The sequence below is a fragment of the Macaca nemestrina genome, chromosome 3 (assembly GCF_043159975.1).
Source record: "Macaca nemestrina isolate mMacNem1 chromosome 3, mMacNem.hap1, whole genome shotgun sequence".
Lineage (NCBI taxonomy): Eukaryota > Metazoa > Chordata > Mammalia > Primates > Cercopithecidae > Macaca > Macaca nemestrina.
In genome coordinates, this window is record NC_092127.1 from 119,966,654 (window position 1) to 119,985,510 (window position 18,857).

An 18,857-nucleotide genomic window follows, 5' to 3' on the forward strand; every position below is an offset into this window, starting at 1 on the left:
CTCAGCTTTTTTTTTTTTTTTTTTTTTTTTTGAGATGGAGTTTCCCTTTGTCGGCCCAGGCTGGAGTGCAGTGGTGCGATCTTGGCTCACTGCAACCTCCGCCTCCCAGGTTCAAGTGATTCTTTGCTTCAGCCTCCTGAGTAGCAGGGATTACAGGCGTACTCCACCATGCCTATCTAATTTTTGTATTTTTAGTAGAGACGGGTTTCACCGTGCTGGCCAGGCTGGTCTCAAACTCCTGACCTCGTGATCCATCTGCCTCAGATTCCCAAAGTGCTGGGATTACAGGCGTGAGTCACTGTGCCTGACCAGCTTTTTAAAGACAAATTTAGAGACGGGGGTCTCGCTTTGTGGCTCAGGCTGGTCTCGAACTCCTGGTTTCAAGTGTGCCTGCCATCTTGGCCTTCCAGTGGTGGGATTACTGACATGAGCTACTGCACCTGGCCTCTGCGCAGCTTTTGGGAAGTCTTCCCTAACCTCTTCAGGTCTTTGTCAGGAATATTCATATCACTTTTTTTTTTTTTTTTTTTTGAGACAGAGTCACACTCTTGTCACCCAGGCTGGAGTGCGGTGGCATGATCTTGGCTCACTGCAACCTCTACCTTCTGGGTTCAAGCGATTCTCCTGCCTCAGCCTCCCTAGTAGCTGGGACTATAGGCGGGTGCCACCATGCCTGGCTAATTTTTGTATTTTTAGTAGAGATGGGTTTTCTCCATGTTAGCCAGGCTGGTCTTGAACTCCTGGTCTCAAGTGATCTGCCTGCCTTGGCCTCCCACAGTGTTGGGATTATAGGCATGAGCCAGTGCACCTAGCCTCAAAAAAAATTTGATGAGTGGATGAATAAATGAGTCTCTTTCATGGGTTCATTTTCCTTCATATGACTCTCAAAGTTGTTCCCAGATATCCTGCCTTCAGTCTTCCTTCTCTATGTACAATCTCATTTTTCTCCCATGCATTTGTTAATGATTCCAACTCTGTACTTTTTTTTTCAAATTTTAAAATGTTTATTTTATTGACACAGATACACATGTGTTATATGCCAATGTGTATCTATTGTGTGTTACATGTTGTCTATAATTTAGACTCTTCATTTAAGTTTATATTCGTATATATGTGCCTACTAGAAGTATTTGAAGGGATATGTGATCTGTAGATATCTCTAAAGCCGATCTCATTACCTCTCCTTTTTCCACCATCTTACTTGCTTCTCTGGTATGGCAGTGATACTAACTTTTAATCTCTCATCAAAGCTGGAAATCTCTGAGCTATTATAGATAACTTTGTCTTTCTTACCCTTCCCCCAGGTACAGGGATTAATAATTCCAGTCCATTTAAGAAGGGTTCATTAAAAATTTATTTTGTATATGTATCAAATTTTGAACCCAAAGTTTTACAGGCTATGTATGTGTACATTAGAATAAAAACCAAAAATACAGCACACTTATTCTTTCACATAAGATGATGGGATTAATATTAGAGGACCAGTGCATACTGATTTTTTTGAATGCATATTTAAATTACTGTTGCATAACTACCCGAAAATTTAGCTACTTAAAAAATTATTTTGTTATGTTCATGGATACTGTGGGTCAGGAATTTGGACAGGACTTGCCTGCCTTCCACCGTGACTCTGGTTCATTTGGGAAGACATTAAGGCCGAGTGTTGACAGAGGGGTGAGAGATGATCTGTAGTGTTGACTCTCATGTCTGACATGAGACGTAGCTTGGGAGGACTCAAGGACTAAAATTGCCAATGGAGCATCTGTAAGTGACCTCTCCTTATGGTTTGGGCTTTCTCAGAATGTAGCAGCCTCAGAATAGTGTATGACTTAAAAAAAAAAAATTTTTTTTTTTTAATTTAAATTTTTGAGACAGAGACTCTGTTGCCCAGGCTGGAGTGCAGTGGTGCAGTCTCAGCTCACTGCAACCTCTATCTCCTGGGTTCAAGCAATTCTCTTGCCTCAGCCTGCTGAGTGGCTGGGATTACAGGCATGTGCCACCATGCCCGGCTAATTTTTGTATTTTTTAGTAGAAACGGAGTTTTGCCATATTGGCCTGGCTAGTCTCGAACTCCTGACCTCAGGTGATCCACCCACCTTGGCCTCCCAAAGTGCTAGGATTATTATAGGCCTGAGCCATCACTACTTTTTAATGACAGCTTAGGGCTCCAGAAAGTGTTTTAGCAAACATGACAGAAACTTCATTGCCTTTTCTGACCTGGCTTCTGAAGTCATGCAGCATTGCTTCAGCGGCATTCTCTTAAGTTACAGGAGAGTCAGAATCTACCTGATTCAAGGAGAGGGTGCATAGACCACTATATCTTATGATGGGAGTGTCAAGATCACATTATAGAAGGCCATGTGGGATGGGAGATAGGCTAGTGGCCATCTTTGGAAAATGTAATCTTTCTTTTTTTTTTTTTTTTGAGACGGAGTCTCACGCTGTTGCCCAGGCTGGAGTGCAGTGGCGCGATCTCGGCTCACTGCAAGCTCCGCCTCCCGGGTTCCCGCCATTCTCCTGCCTCAGCCTCCTGAGTAGCTGGGACTACAGGCGCCCGCCACCGCGCCCGGCTAATTTTTTGTATTTTTAGTAGAGACGGGGTTTCACTGTGGTCTCGATCTCCTGACCTTGTGATCCGCCCGCCTCGGCCTCCCAAAGTGCTGGGATTACAGGCTTGAGCCACCGCGCCCGGCCTGGAAAATGTAATCTTTCATACCTGTACATGTATGAAATGTTGCTGTAATAGATCGCCCCACCTCAGGGTATTGCCCAGCTGTTGGAATCCTTCCATGGCTCTGCCCCCTCATTCTGTCTCTTACTCTAGTCTCTGAAAATCTTACTGATCAATAAAATGGGAAACTTAAAATTCATACAACTTACATTACAACTCTCTAATAAACCTCTTCGTATATTGGAAGAATACCTGTGTGACATAGACATAAATTATTTTATTAATGTAATTGAAATTTTAGAGAACCTGGGGTGAAAGCATTACTTATTCAGCAGAAAGTAAATATGTTTCTGCTACTTAAAGTTACAGGAGCAAGATGTTAACTAAGTGGCATCTCATTGCAAATGAGTACAATATTTTGTTTTTACAGATATGCAATATGATGAGGATGATGATGAAATCACCCCGGATTTGTGGCAAGAAGCATGCTGGATTGTAATTAGGTAACTTTGGACCAAACTGAATTAGCTTGAAAAGGCACTGTAGATTTCCTGCTTAGTCTTCTTGATAAATAGCTGTTCTATATAAATGTGCTACGTGACAGTAGTTACTTTATTTATATATTTAACATTTTAAGTAATTCAGACCTAAAAATTAACACAAAGAATTCATTTAATCACTTCACCCAGATTCCGAAAATGTTACCCCATACTACATTTCTTTGTCTTTTCTTCTTTTGGTACATATTTTTTTTCTGAAACATGTGAGAATAACTTGCAGATCACTTGATCCTGGGAGGTTGAGGCTACAGTGAGCCAAGATTGCACTGCCGTACTCCAGCCTTGATGACAGAGTGAGACCCTGTTTCCAAAAAACAAAAAAAAGAGTAACTTGCAGACATAAGGACATTCTTTTACATCATCACAATTATGGTGATCTTATTTAATCTGTAGACCCTACCCACATTTTGCCAGTTGTTCCACTCATGTTTATAGCAAAATAAAAATTTTTCTGACCCTGGATCCAGCCTAGGATGACATACTGGATTTAGTTGTCATGGCATATTCTTCCATTTCCTTTAATCTGGAACAGTTCCTCAGTGTGTCTGTTCTTTTTTTTGTACCTTGACATTTTTGAAGAATACATGCCAGTTACTTTTTAGGATGCCTTTCAGTTAGGTTTGTCTAATAGTTCTCATAATTGGATTCAGATGCTTTACTTTTGGCAGAAGTGACATAGTCTCAGTGCATCATATCGGGAGGCACGTTTGTTTCGTTACTAGTAATGTTAATTTGATTGCTTGGTTTTCTCATTATTTTAAATAGACAAAGTTAAAATTGGTTTTTAACTTTGTTAAAAACAAATTTGTTAAAATTCACTGCAAATTCCTATCCAATTCTAAGTGTAACTAAATGTGATAAAATTCTGAGAAGCCTTGTATAGGTAAGAAAAGTAACTTATAAGTGATAAAGTAACATCCTGTTATGTTAGGATGTTAAAGGCTTATAACTCTTCTCTCATCCCCTGACCGCTGCTTTATATACAACAACATGACGATGGATGCCTCTCTGAGCCCCATCAGCTCCAAGGTGCATGACCCCTTGGTCAACTTTCTCTCTTTTCAAAGAACACATGCTTCCGACATTCTGCCAGTTGTATTTGGAGTCTAACTGGATACCTTTCTTGAATGTTGTTTTGTTAGAAAGATATTGTTTTGCCTGTAATCCCAGCACTTTGGGATGCTGAGGCAGGCAGATCACTTAAGGTCAGGAGTTGGAACCAGCCTAGCCAACATGGTGAAGCTCTGTCTTTACTAAAAAATAAAAAAATTAGATGAGTGTAGTGGTGCACGCCTGTAATCCCAACTACTTGGGAAGCTGAGGCAGGAGAATCACCTGAACCTGGGAGGCAGAGTTTGCAGTTAGGTGACATGACGTCACTACACTCCAGCCTGGGCGGCAGAGCGAGACTCCGTCTCAAAAAACAAAAAAGATATGAGTCAGTGTGTTTGTCCAGAATCTTACAAAAGAAAGTATTGAAAGCTAGGTGCTGTGGTGTGTGCCTGTATAGTCCCAGCTACCTGGGAGGCTGAGGCAGAAGGATCACTTGAGCTCACGAGTTTGAGTGTTGCCTGGGTAACATAGTGAGACCTTGTCTCTAAAAATAAATAAAAATAAAAAAAATTGAGTTTTTGGGATATAAGTATATATTTTTCCATAAGGAGTGGGGGTGAGAATGGGAGCTCTGTTTCTGGTGGCAGGGTTTGGAGAAGGGGCAGGGGCAGCAGTTGCCACGTTTGGTTGCAGAGGTGGCAAGAAGCCCGTGAAACAGCCGAAGAAGCAGGCCAAGGAGATGGATGAGGAAGACACAGCTTTCCAGCAGAAGCAAAAAGAGGAGCAGAAAAAGCTTTAAAATTGAAGGCTGTGGGGAAAGGGCCCCTGGCCACAGGTGGAATTAAGACATTTGGCAAAAAGGCTTGACGAGGTGGCTCACGCCTGCCCGTAATCCCAACACTTTGGGAGGCTGAGGCGGGTGGATCACTTGAGCTCAGGAGTTTGAGACCAGCCTGTGCAACATAGCCAGACCCTATCTCTCTCTCTCTCTTTTTTTTTTTTTTTAAAACAAAGAATAAAAGAAATCTGGCAAAAAGTCAGCTTTTCTTTGTGCCTGAGGTGATGGTAACCTTTGACTCCATTTGTATTTAAACATCTGTATTTTCTGCCGTACTATCTTTTGCCACCTATAGCTAGAATGAAGCATTGTCTTGGAGCCTTTTATAAATACAAAAAATAAAACAAATTGGCTGTAGAAGACAAAACTTTATTGAGACAGTTACATCTTCTGTGATGTTTGGGTGTTAAACACCAAGAGGTATTTTATTAGGAAACAATAATCAGGTAGATGTTCTGTGGAGTGTGCCTATATTCTACATTCTTCTAATAGAAAAAATATTTTATCTTAGAAGAAGAAGTTGTTTTCAACATATGTGGTAGATTGCTCAAGGATAAAGTACTCTATTGTGAACTGTCATAGCATTTATCATTTGTTACAAAATAAGTTATTTGATTTTTAAGTTTAAATTGACTGTAGATACTTTGGTTACTGAGAAATGAATTTTGATTTTTTTTTTACTTTTCAATATCAAGTGATCTTTACCTAGCAATGTGAATGTGATATTAGTTAATATCACAAGTAACTGTATACGATGACTTCAGGTAAAATAAGCACTAGAGTAGATATAAATATGAAATATTTATATAGTTTAGATGTTTAAGCACCAATCTAATGATTTTGGGGAAAGTAGGTATAGTTCAGCTTCCTGGGGTAATGAAACTTATCTATAGTTTAGAAGCTATTTCCTCTTAAATTGCCTATAAAAAACCATTGCTATTTATATTACAGGCAATGCCATGTTTTTCTTACACATCAATGACTAATCCACATGGTTTTGAGAAATTTCTTTCCTAATATGTGACAGTCTCTACTGAAATAAATTGCCTCAACTATTATTTAGTTCATACCTTACACATGTATGGTTGTCTGCTGTGTTTTCTACCATAGAACCTAACTTCTAATAGTGGTGGCCATACTTGACTGGATCAGGGTGGGCCCGATTTGTTGGCCTGTCACTGATGTGTGAGGTGACCTGATGAAGCCAAAATGGGAGGCTGATGATTAGTTGGACTCTGCATATTGTCTCAGAAAATTGATGTGAAGATGGGGGAGTCAGTAGTTGGGGAGCAGAAGCTAAGAAAGTCTCACAGATACAAGATGACAGAGGTCACAAGATACAGGAGTGGAGATGTGGAGGTGTGGTGGGGCACTTCCTACTGCTGAGGGGTGATGGGATAATCTTGAGGGTTGTGCTAGATCCTCCAGCCTCTGTGAAGCCCAGCTTTGTGGCTATTCCTGGATGGTAATAGGGAGTGATCTGTTGAGATCCTCTTGCACTTGTATCTACTTGTATCTTTATGTCTTTCCACACCCCTCACCTGAAAAGTATCTGTTCCTTATAAAAATAATGTCTACTCTTTAGATTATAGATGTCTCAGCCATGCTACATTTTTATCACCAGTCTTTTGCTGAGTATTTTTATGTAAAGACTTACTCTTCTTATCCCACCTTTAACAATTCAAAATAGAACTAATGATTGGTAACCTAAAGTTGGTATTCTCACGCATTATTTTAGTCATTGATATCACTACCCCCCCTCCTATTCAAATCAAAGTTCTTATTATCTTTGGCTATTGATTTTTCTTTAGTTTTATCTCCTGACTCATTTTTCAAGAAATATTTCAAAGAGGTAGAATAAAATTTGTCCATAGAGGACATACAGTTTTTTTTTTCTTTGAGATGGGGTCTCGCTGTCTCCCAGGCTAGAGTGTAATGATGCCATCATGACTCAATGCAGCCTCAAACTCTGGGCTCACATGATCCCCCAACCTCAGCCTCTTGAGTATGTGGGCCTGTAGGCACATGCCACCATACCTGGCTAATTTTTTTATTTGTAGAAATGAGGTCTCATTACGTTGCCCAGGCTGAACTCAAGCAATGCTCCTGCCTTGGCCTTCCAGGAGCTGGGATCCTTATAGTTCTTATATCGTGCTTTAAGTATTTTACCCACAAATATAAGCTGCTTTTCCCCAAATAATAAGTTCTACAAAGAAAATATGCCTGGTTTCATCCTTTTTAAGATAGATCACAGTATCTTGTTTAGTGGTTGACATATAATGGTTGGTATTTAATGACTGTTGAATTGATTATAATGAAAATGGGGAATTATGCTAGAAATTATCACTGAGTTGCAACTGACTGAACTCAAATATTTTCCCAGTTCCTATTTTGACGAGAAAGGCTTGGTCAGACAACAGCTGGATTCTTTTGATGAGTTTATTCAGATGTCTGTTCAAAGAATTGTGGAAGACGCTCCTCCTATAGACCTACAAGCTGAAGCTCAGCATGCTAGTGGAGAAGTTGAAGAACCGGTAAGATGGTTAGTTCTAATAGTTACACCGGTACAAGAAGAGTATTGGTTTGAAATTTCAGCCCTTCTGTTAACTGACTTAAAGGTTAAAAAAAGTCAGTTGGAGCTTTTAGCAAAGTACTTATAGCACCGTCAGTCACTTTCTGATTTATTCTCTCTAATGAGGAGGTGTATTTTTTTTTTCAAGTAATCCCATCCTTATTCACATAGTAGGTATTGAATAGTTGGGAAGAGAGGACTCTGAAATATGAACAAATAAGAGAAGTGAGCCAGAGATAGTCACGTTGCTTTAGATAGATAACCCTACTTTTTTCTCTCACATTATAAAAATGATAAAAAATGTTTGAAGGAATTTTCGTCTGATCTTATATATTGCATGAAGTACACTATTATAACCATATGAGGTAAGAAAGGTAAATCACCCAAACATATCAGCTATCTTTATTAAGCTTCTTACAGCTTTTGCTCACATATATGCATGTTTTTTAGCATTGTTAAAATCATACCAAGGGTATAATTTTATAATTTGGTTTTATATGAGTGATTATAAATAAATATGTAGTCCAAAATAATGACTGTCCTAGTTTTAGAGAAGTTGAGAGGCAGTTGTTGGAACATATTGAGCTTTGAGAGACAGGGAAAACTGAAAAACAAAGTGAGGTAGGGAAAGCCCCCCAAAAAGAGTTAGACACAGGGAGAGTCCATTGTTTCTAGCCTGATCAGTTTCTCTTCTGTGTAGCTGATCTCCTAAGGGCTGGTCTGTTATTTCCATTTTAGTTGGACATGCTGTACGGAATTTTGCTATTAAGAACGAAAGCGATTGGCTCTTCTAGGGCTCTACTGGAAAGGGGGACATTAAGTTTCTTTTTTATTCTTGGGTCATATTTTCTTTTTTACAGGGATGACAGGCGCCCACCACCATGCTTGGCTAATTTTTTTGTATTTTTAGTAGAGACAGGGTTTCACATGTTGGCCAGGCTGATCTCCAACTCCTGACCTCAAGTGATCCACCCCCTTCAGCCTCCCAGAGTGCTGGGATTACAGGCATGAGCCGCTGCACTTGGCTTGTTGGGTCATTTTTTCTTCATGATCTTTGTATAACAAGCGAAATAACAATAGAACGTAGCAAATGCAATGTGCCAGTAATGGAAGTACTAAAGGAGGAGGAGATCTCTGAGGCTTAGTTATCAGAGCTTAGTAGAAAAGATGGAAGAGACTTAAATTTACTGCGAATAACAGATAGGAGTTCTCTTAGAAGAGAAAAGGTGCTTAGTCATTTCAGCAAGGAAATATTTGGCGTCGCCGGCGTGGTGGCTCATACCTAGAATTTCAGCTCTTTGGGAGGCCGAGGCGGGCAGATCACCCGAGGTCGGCAGATGACCCGAGGTCAGGAGTTTGAGACCAGCCTGGCCAATATGGTGAAACCCGCTTTCTACTAATAAAGTACAAAAATTAGCCAGGCGTGGTGGTCGGCACCTGTAGTCCCAGCTACTCGGGAGGCTGAGACAGGAGAATTGCTTGAACGTGGGAGACGGAGGTTGCAGCGAGTTGAGATCGCAGCCACTGCACTCCAGCTTGGGTGACAGGGCGAGACGCTGTCTCAAAAAAAAAAAAAAAAAAAAAAAGAAAGAAAGAAAAAGAAAATACCTGGTATATTTAGGCTGGGGATGGGATGGGGACCACAATGATCAGTATGTGATTTTGGCTTATCTATTTTTTTTTTTTTTTTGAGGCGGAGTCTGGCCGTATTGCCCAGACTAGAGTGCAGTGCCGCGATCTTGGCTCACTGCAAGCTCCACCTTACGGGTTCACGCCATTCTCCTGCCTCAACTTTCCGAGTAGCTGGGACTGCAGGCGCCTGCCACCACGCCCGGCTAATTTTTTTGTATTTTTAGTAGAGACAGGGTTTCGCGGTGTTAGCCAGGATGGTCTCGATCTCCCGACCTCATGATCTGCCTGCCTCCGCCTCCCAAAGTGCTGGAATTACAGGGCTTATCCATTTTTACTAGGCATTAGGAAGATAAGATGGAACCCGGTTGTCGAAAGCTTTGAATGTCATTGGATGTTATGAGGAATTACTGAGAGACTGTCAAAGAATATACATAAAGCATTATTTTAGAAAAGTTACTTTCGAAAGCGATGCTTACTTGGAATAGAAAGAGGCTAGAGGAGGCCTGGTGCAGTGGCTCACGCCTGTAATCCCAGCACTTTGGGAGGCCTAGGCAGGAAGATCTCTTGAGGCCAGGAGTTCGAGACCGTCCTGGCCAGCATGGTGAAACCCCATCTCTACCAAAAAAATACAAAAATTAACTGGGTCTGGTGGCGCGCGCCTGTAGTCCCAGCTACTCGGGAGGCTGAGGCAGGGGAATCACTTGAACCCAGGAGGCGGAGGCTGCAGTGACCCTAGATCACACCACTGCACTCCAGCCTGGGTGACAGAGTGAGACCCTATCTCAAACAAAACAAAACAAAAGAGGCTGGAGGAGATAAAAATCAGAATAGCCTATGATTAAGATAACCTAGACTAGATGATGGCACAGATAAGGAGTAGAGGGTTGGCTTCCCTTTGGTTCATTATCACCACTGCTCTCTTTGCCCTTTGTCTACCCCAGCTTGGGAGACTTGAGTATCAATAATTAATCATTAGTAAAACATCTGCTCAGTTCTATTTTCTTCTCTGAGACTTGATTTAGAGAAAAGTACACTATCCATTTATGTGTAGAAAGTTGTCCTCATGGATCTTGTTTTATTAGGCAGCAAGTGAATGTTTAATTGAAAAATTTCTTTTTTTGCTATGGACTAAGCTATATTCCAGCCGGGGTTGGAAGTTCTCAGCCCTTTATATAGAATGTTTAGGATATTTTTTGTGTTTTTTAAAATAAAATTTTTTTCTTTTGTTTACTTGTTTGACAGATTAATTTGTATGTTTAATTGAACAGTTAGGTTTATTTTTAAAAATGTTCTATTGATTAGATTAGAGCACAGTTCTAGTTGTCTGGATTTGCTATCTTTGTTCTCTGGTCACTTTGTATTTTTGATGACGCTTACCAAGGAGAGGGCACAAGAAACTATGTAGATCATTAATGTAAATCCATTTTAACTGATATAAACTCAGCACATGATGTGTACAGTCTTTGTTTACTTTTAGTATATTAAGTCTCTTTTTGTCTTCTGCCTTAAGAAAGCAATTAGCAGATCCTTTTGTAGTTGATAAGTGTGATGATTAGGTGTGAGATGTGCCTTCCTTAAACCTTGTTACAAACCTTGTTAGCACATTACCTGTCTAATGTGAAAATAAATTTTTAAGAAAAGAGGAAAAAAGAGAAAGTGATATGGTTTAAAACTTGACATCTGTGCGGTATGGATATTGACTTTGAGAAGTCCCCATTTCAGTAAAATGGATTAATTTTGCCAGTTTGTAGAGCTGCTTCTACTTAAAATGTTAATGTCAATTAAAATGGAATCATTAAAACTTTTATGGAAAAAATTATTTACTCTTTTCATGTTTTTTTGTTTAATTTCAGCCAAGATATTTGCTGAAGTTTGAACAAATTTATCTTTCCAAGCCTACCCACTGGGAAAGAGATGGTGCTCCTTCACCAATGATGCCCAATGAAGCTAGATTAAGAAATCTCACGTAAGAAAAAAGTTTTCCTTGTCAGCAGCAGATACTGAAATAGAATTCTGAAAATGTAATTTTAACCACTTGAGGGTTTAACAGATAACCTATTGCTTAAGTGTGATCTACTTTTATCTTCAAAGGTATTCTGCTCCGCTTTATGTTGATATAACAAAAACAGTCATTAAAGAAGGTGAAGAACAACTTCAGACTCAGCATCAGAAAACTTTTATAGGAAAAATTCCAATTATGTTGCGGTCAACTTACTGCCTTTTGAATGGCTTGACAGATCGTGATCTTTGTGAGTTAAATGAATGCCCTTTGGATCCTGGTGGCTATTTCATTATTAATGGATCAGAAAAGGTATAGTAACATTATTTTAAAAAATGACAAAATCGTAGTTAAAATTTAGTTTAAAGTTGAAATAAAAAAAAAAAAAAAGATTTTCATGCAGGATAACCTGGCAGTGACAGTTGGCTTATTTAGGGTATGACAGCTAAACTTATATAAAGCAAAACTTTATTTAGTTGTATATAATATGCACTGGAAATTTGGTCAGTTTCAGTCGGTTTTGGAGCTTATGTATTTCTATGAAGTGTTTATGCAAAATGGAGTTTTTAAAGTTGAAGAATTAAATATTTCAGTGAGCCTATATGATCAGATTAAATTAAGATGCAGATTTTACTCTCTTTTCTCTTCAGTGACCTTTTGGATTTTATGGCTATAACCTTCTTATTGTCCAAATAGGTTCTGATTGCCCAAGAGAAAATGGCAACAAACACAGTTTATGTGTTTGCCAAAAAGGACTCTAAATATGCCTACACAGGAGAGTGTAGGTCATGTCTGGAGAATTCTTCGCGACCCACCAGTACTATATGGGTTAGCATGCTGGCAAGAGGAGGACAGGTATGGACTGGATATGATGTTATTTGGGTTTATTCCTTTGTGCCTTGTTTTAAAATTCACTAGACTGCATTCTCGGTCCAAAAAAGCTTTTCTGGAGCAATATTGTTGTTATGTATTGTATCGTTTACCTATCGCTGTGTGACAAATTACTCTTCCAGCAACATTTATCATCTCACGGCTTCTGTGAGTCAGGAATCTGGGTGCTGCTTAGCTGAGTCTTTTGGCCAAGCATCTCTCACAAGGCTGCAATCAGATGTTTCCCTGGGCTGCCGTCATCTCAAGAGCCATTCACATGGTTGTCTGCAGGATTTAGTTCTTGATTGACTATTGGACTGAGTCTCAGGTTTTTGCGCGCTGTCGGCTGGAAGCCTTTCTTAGTTCCTTGCCATGTGGACCTCTGCGTATAGCAGCTGACAGCAGCAGAGCAGCTTGCTTCTTTAGAGAGAGTAAGCAAAAAGAGCTATAGAGAGAGAGAGAACGAGCAAGGTAGAAATCAGTCTTTTATAACTTTAAAGTTGTAGCAACATTCTGTCATTTTTGCCATGTTCTTTTTGTTAGTTGCAAGTCAGTATGTCCAGCTCACACTGTGAGGAGGATATTACAAGGGCAATAGTAGGAGGCAGGAATCACTGGGTACCAGCTTAGAAGTTGCAGACCACTGGTATAGTTATAAGCATAGGTTGCTTATAATAATGGAATCTAGTAGTAGCTAGCAGTTCTTAAATATTTGCTGTATGCCAATTCTGTTACTCAGATTGCTTGATGTAATCTTTACAGCTATCTTGGAAAACCTCTATTTCAGTTCGTGTGTGTGTGTGTGTGTGTGTATGTGTGTATGTATACGTATACATATCTGTTTTCTTTTTTCTTTGAGACAGTCTTGCCCTGTCGCCAGGCTGCAGTGCAGTGACATGAGCTTAGCTCACTGCAACCTACGCCTCCCTAGTTCAAGTCATTCCCCTGCCTCAGCCTCCTGAGTAGCTGTGACTACAGGCGCACACCACCACACCCGGCTAATTTTTCGTGTTTTTTAGAAGAGATAGGGTTTCACCATGTTGGTTCAGGATGGTCTCGATCTCCTGACCTTGTGATCTGCCCTCCTTGGCCTCCCAAAGTCCTGGGATTACAAGCATGAGCTACCGTGCCTGGCCAGGAGTTTTAAATAATTAAAATGGTTTTTATTTGTGAATGGTTTTTGGTAACTGGTGTTTCCATTTGTTTTTTGTAATTTTTTTAAAAAGCTTTATTTTCAATTTAATTTAATAATTATGCATGTGTGGGATGCAGTGTGATGTTTTGATACATGTATACAATGTATAATGATACTAGGGTACTTAATGAAATTAGGGTACTTAGCATGTTTTTAATAATATTTTATTTGTAAAAAATAAAATTTGTAAGGTAAGCATTCTTCCCCTGTGCACAACATTGCTGGGTATTGTAAGAGATCATCAAAACACACAATCCTTATTGAGAAGGTGGCCAGGTGTGGTGGCTCATGCCTGTAATCCCAGCACTTTGGGAGGCTGAGGTGGGTGGATTGCTTGAGCCCGGGATGTGAGACCAGCTTGGGCAACATGGCAAAACACTTTCTCTAGCCAAACAACAACAAAAACCCCAAAATTAGCTGGATGTGGTGGCAGGCGCCTGTAGTCCCAGTTATTCAAGAAACTGAGGTGGGAAGATAGCTTGAGTGCTGAGGTTGCAGTGAGCCCAGATTGGCGCCACTGCACTCCAGCATGGGTGACAGAGCCAGACCCTGTCTCAAAAAAAAAAAAAAAAAAAGAAAGAAAAAACAGAAAGTAATGGTTTTTTGGGAATACAAGCTTTAGGCATTAAATGATAGTAACACAGTGCAGAGGCCAAATGACACCTATTACATATATTAGTTTTATAGAAATTTGGAGGAGAATGAGATACTAGTATGGTGTGGTCCATGCAACTTTTTTTTTTGTTTTGTTTGTTTGTTTTGAGACAGAGTCTCACTCTGTTGCCTAGGCTGGAGTGCAGTGGCACGATCTTGGCTCAGTGCAACCTCCACCTCCTGGCTCAAGTGATTCTCGTGCCTCAGCCTCCCAAGTAGTTAGATTATAGGCCTGTCCCACCACACCTGGCTAATTTTTGTATTTTTAGTAGAGACAGGGTTTCACTATGTTGCTTAGGTTGGTCTCGAACTCCTGAGCTCAAGTGACGCGCCTGTCTTGGCCTTCCAAAGTGCTGGCATGAGCCACTGCCCCTGACCTGTTCATGAAACTTAATAGAGAAGAGTGGACTTGACTTACACTTTGAAAGATGGTGTGGAGTTATATAAGCAGAGAGAAACTGGAAGGACTTTCTTATTAGAGGAGAGTGGGGATGAGTGTTTGGAGAATCACTGGAAGATAACTCTGATTGAGCTGAATGGAGTATGTTGAATAGTGAATGACAAGTAGGTGATTAGGGTGGATCTGGATTAGTGGATCTTAACTAAAGGTTCACATCAATAACCTACGACTCTTCCAAGTTCAATGGTGGGAATGGGGCTGGAATGGGGCCCAGGTACAAGTATTTGAAAGAGGTCCCCAGGTGATTGTGATGTGCATTCTTTGTTGAGAGGCATCGGCCTGGATGATGGAGGGCCAAGACACAAACAGTATATTAGGGAGACTATCATGGCAACTCTGAACAAAATGAATTAATTGGAGGCAGAGAATGGAAAATGATCTGGATTTGATGGTGAGTTTGATAAGATAAAAGGATGAGTCAGTTAAGATACTATGGTTTGTATTCTGAGGTTCCAGGAGAGTGGTGAACTTCGAGTAATTGATTTAGGAGAGAATATAATAAGTTCAGTTTTAGATAAGATTTTTGGGGAGTGCATGTTGTAGACATTATGATTTTTTTCTTTAAAAAAAATTTTTTTTTTGGAGACCAAGTCTGGAGTGCAGTGGCTCGATCCCAGCTCACTGAAACCTCCGCCTCCCAGGTTCAAGCGATTCTCCTGCCTCAGCCTGCTGAGTAGCTGGGATTACAGGTGTGTGCCACCATGCCCAGCTAATTTTGTATATTTAGTAGAGACGGGGTTTCACCATGTTAGCCAGGCTGATCTCGAACTCCCAGCCTCTGGTGATCTGCCCGCCTTGGCCTTCCAAAGTGCTGGGATTACAGGTGTGAGCCACTGCACCCAGCCTGTGAGCCATCGTGCCCGGCCTAAAATTTTAAAAATATTTATAGAGATGAGGTCCCACTATGTTGCCCAGGCTGGTCTTGAAATGCTGGGCTCAGGCAATCCTCCCACCTTGGCCTCCCAAAGTGCCGGGATTACATGCATGAGCCACTATGCCCAGCTATATTATTTTTTAATGTTCTGCTTGTTCTGAAATAAGATCCATGATGAAACAAATAATAGACTAAATGGAATAATTGATGTCCACATAGAAACAACGAATTGGCAATTGGAGATATGGGGGCTGAGGGTACAGGAAAAAGATCAAGATGAAGATTTGGGTGTCATTTATGAAAAGCTGTTACTGAACATGCCCATGAGAGGAGTTCTGAAGGAGGCCTGAGGTGGGAGGAGGAAGATGACGGAAGTTATTAGAGGGATTATAATAATGTAGGGTTGTGAGGCCAAGGGAAGATAGAGTGAAATTGATATTGAAGCAAACAAATATGATTAAAACTGAGAAATCAGGTGTGTCATAGGTTAGTAACTTCTAATTGGTTTTTTAGGTGTGTACAATTAAAGAGGGAGAAATTGGAAAAAAGAAGCTGTGTGAAAGGGCTATTAGTTTTGAAACATTGAAACAAGGAAATGCCTCACAGACCAGCTCTGATTTAATGTTTATTTTTCATTGTGTGCTTAGCTTTTTTTCCATATTTGTCTATCCATATTGTCCCTTTTTTTACCTCTTATATATTTCTTTCTTCCACAGGTTTAATTTTTTTTGGAGGGGGGATAGGTTGGGGAGGGTGAGGAATCAGTATTCATATTTTTTTGCAGCCAGAAGTGATTTCCAAATACAGTATTGAGTAATTCTGAGAGAATCTTGGCAGGCAGATAGGAGAGAACGGAAGTTCTCCAGGTCTGTGACCAGCCTGTGTGTAAAAAAATTAGTACACTTGTTTCAGTGGTTTTGAAATGCATTCATAGCAGGTTCCTCACAGTATTGGGAGGCATACTTCTTTTGAAATATGCACAAAGAATACATATATATATTAAATAGTTCTCTTGATGTTTTTCTATTGCTGTGAGCTTTTGTGTATTCATGTTCTAATGATAGTTTATTTTTCTAGGGTGCAAAAAAGAGTGCTATTGGTCAGCGCATTGTGGCAACTCTACCATATATCAAGCAAGAAGTTCCCATCATTATTGTGTTCAGAGCATTAGGTTTTGTGTCTGACAGAGATATTTTAGAACATATTATTTATGATTTTGAAGATCCAGAGATGATGGAAATGGTAATGTGAAAGCAAAATGTATTCACAGAGCTTTATAAGAGATTTAGAGTTACTGATTGTTGCTAACCTTAAAATAGTAGAAAGCTGTTCTGAAGAGTAATTTAGCTGTCACAAATCTCATGCCATTTACTGTGTGGTAAAAGCTTTCAGCCCTGCCTGGGCCTCTTTTCTGACAGTTTGGTGTAAAATAGACATGAAAACCAGAGGCAGCTGGAGTTAATGACAACAGCAAGAAGAAACAGTGGTAAGGAAGCTTGCAGAAGCACACCAGCTTGGTGCAATTTAGTAAAAAGGGAAAATGAGTAGTTGATACGTGTTGTTTAACTTTTCATTTTGAAATAATTTCAGACTTACAGAAAAGTTACGAAAAGGCCAAGCATAATCCCAGCCTTTGGGAGGCCAAGGTGGGAGGATCACTTGAGTCCAGGAGTTCGAGACCAGCCTGGGCAACATAGGGAGACCTGTCTCTACAAAAAATACAAAAGGTTAACCTGTCATGGTGGCATGTACCTGTAGTCCCAGCTACTGGGGAGGCTGAGGTGGGAAGATTGCTTGAGCCCAGGAGGTGGAGGCTGCAGTGAGCCCTAATCATGCCTCCCCACTCCAGCCTGGGCAACAGGGTAAGACCTTGTCTCAAAATAAAAAATAAAAGTTGCAAGAATTATATAGAGAATTCTTATATGCTCTTCACTCAGATTCACCAGTTGTTACTTTTGTCACATTTGCTTTATCATTCATTCTTTCTATATATAACACATTTTTTTTTCTGGACCATTGGAGAGTAAGTTATAGGCAATAGCCTCTTACTCCTAAAGACTTCAGTGTATATTTCCTAATAATCAATACATTCACTTACATAATCATAGTATAATTATTTAAATGAGAAAATTTTACTTAGATACAGTACTGTTTTTGTTGTTGTTGTTGTTTGTTTTGTTTTTTTTGAGATGGAGTCTCAGTCTGTTGCCCAGCCTGGAGTGCAGTGGTGTGATCTTGGCTCACCACAACCTCCGCCTCCCGGATTCAAACGATTCTCCTGCCTCAGCCTCCCAAGTGACTGGGACTATAGGCATGCGCCACCACTCCCAGCTAATTTTTGTATTTTTAGTAGAGATGGGGTTTCACTGTGTTGGCCAGGCTGGTCTCAAACTCCTGACCTCAGGTGATCTGCCCACCTTGGCCTCCCAAAGTGATGGGATTACAACAATACTGGTAATGTACAGATCTTACTCAGATTTTTGTCAGTTGTCCTGATAATATTGAAAACTATTAAGTAATAAGGTCTATACATTAATAGTATATAGTAATTTAAGTTCAATATCTTATATAGTTCAGAGTCCAATTCAGAATCATATGTCACATTTTGATTGTGTGTCTTTTTAGTCTTTTATAATCCTTCCTTGGCCTTTTTTTATTGGAGACAAGATCTTACTTTGTCGCCTAGGCTGGAGTGCATTGGTGTAATCTCAGCTCACTGCAACTTCCACCTCCCGGGTTCAAGCGATTCTCCTGCCTCAGCCTCCCAAGTAGTTGGGACTACAGGCACGTGCCACCATGCCTGGCTAATTTTTGTATTTTTAGTAGAGACAGGGTTTCACTGTGTTGGCCAGGCTGGTCTTGAACTCCTGACCTTGTGATCTGCCCGCCTCGGCCTCCCAAAGTGCTGGGATAGATTATAGGCGTGAGCCTCCAGGCCCGGCAAATCTTTTTTTTTTTTTTTTTTTTTTTTTTTTTACATCCGAAGTACATACTGGATAAAAATTTAGTTTTCTTTTGTAGATTTAGGTTCTCATTTTCTTTCCCAGGATGGTCTCGAACTCCTGGGCTCAAGCCATCCTCCTGTTTTGGCCTTCCAAAGTGCTAGGATTATAGGAGTGAGCCCCACCCGACCCGGGCCAAACATTTTTAAATACCAAAACTGAAAACAGTCTGGCACATTAAGCATTTGTAGTTCAGTAAACTTTAATTTGACTATGAAACTTCTGTAAATTGGTTTTAGATATCTGGAACTTTATTTTGCCATTGGTAAAACGTAAAAAAGAAATGCACCACTCTTTTTTTTTCCTTTTGAGACAGTGTCTCACTCTGTCACCCAGGCTGGAGTACAGTGGTACTATCTCGGCTCATTGAAACCTCTGCCTCCAGGGTTCAAACGATTCTCTCACTTTAGCCTCCTGTGTAGCTGGGACTACAGGCCTGTGCCACTGCGGCGGCTGATTTTTGTATTTTTAGCTGAG

The 18,857-nt window shown here is 40.3% G+C and overlaps 1 protein-coding gene and 1 pseudogene across 2 annotated transcripts in view; both read left to right on the forward strand.

Annotated features, from left to right (window-relative positions):
- The window catches only part of LOC105463567 (RNA polymerase II subunit B), a 49,664-nt gene that overhangs the window by 4,718 nt on the left and 26,089 nt on the right, over window positions 1–18,857 (forward strand). Inside the window, exons 2-7 of one of the 2 annotated variants that reach the window (XM_011710751.3) lie at window positions 3,102–3,174; window positions 7,506–7,656; window positions 11,180–11,292; window positions 11,418–11,637; window positions 12,022–12,180; window positions 16,456–16,620. In XM_011710751.3, the coding sequence (XP_011709053.1) occupies window positions 3,102–3,174; window positions 7,506–7,656; window positions 11,180–11,292; window positions 11,418–11,637; window positions 12,022–12,180; window positions 16,456–16,620 (881 nt within the window). The remainder of the gene's footprint in view (window positions 1–3,101; window positions 3,175–7,505; window positions 7,657–11,179; window positions 11,293–11,417; window positions 11,638–12,021; window positions 12,181–16,455; window positions 16,621–18,857) is intronic. The other variant, XM_071093417.1, reaches the window with a different exon arrangement.
- On the forward strand, window positions 10,851–10,944 carry LOC112423466 (small nucleolar RNA U13; annotated as a pseudogene).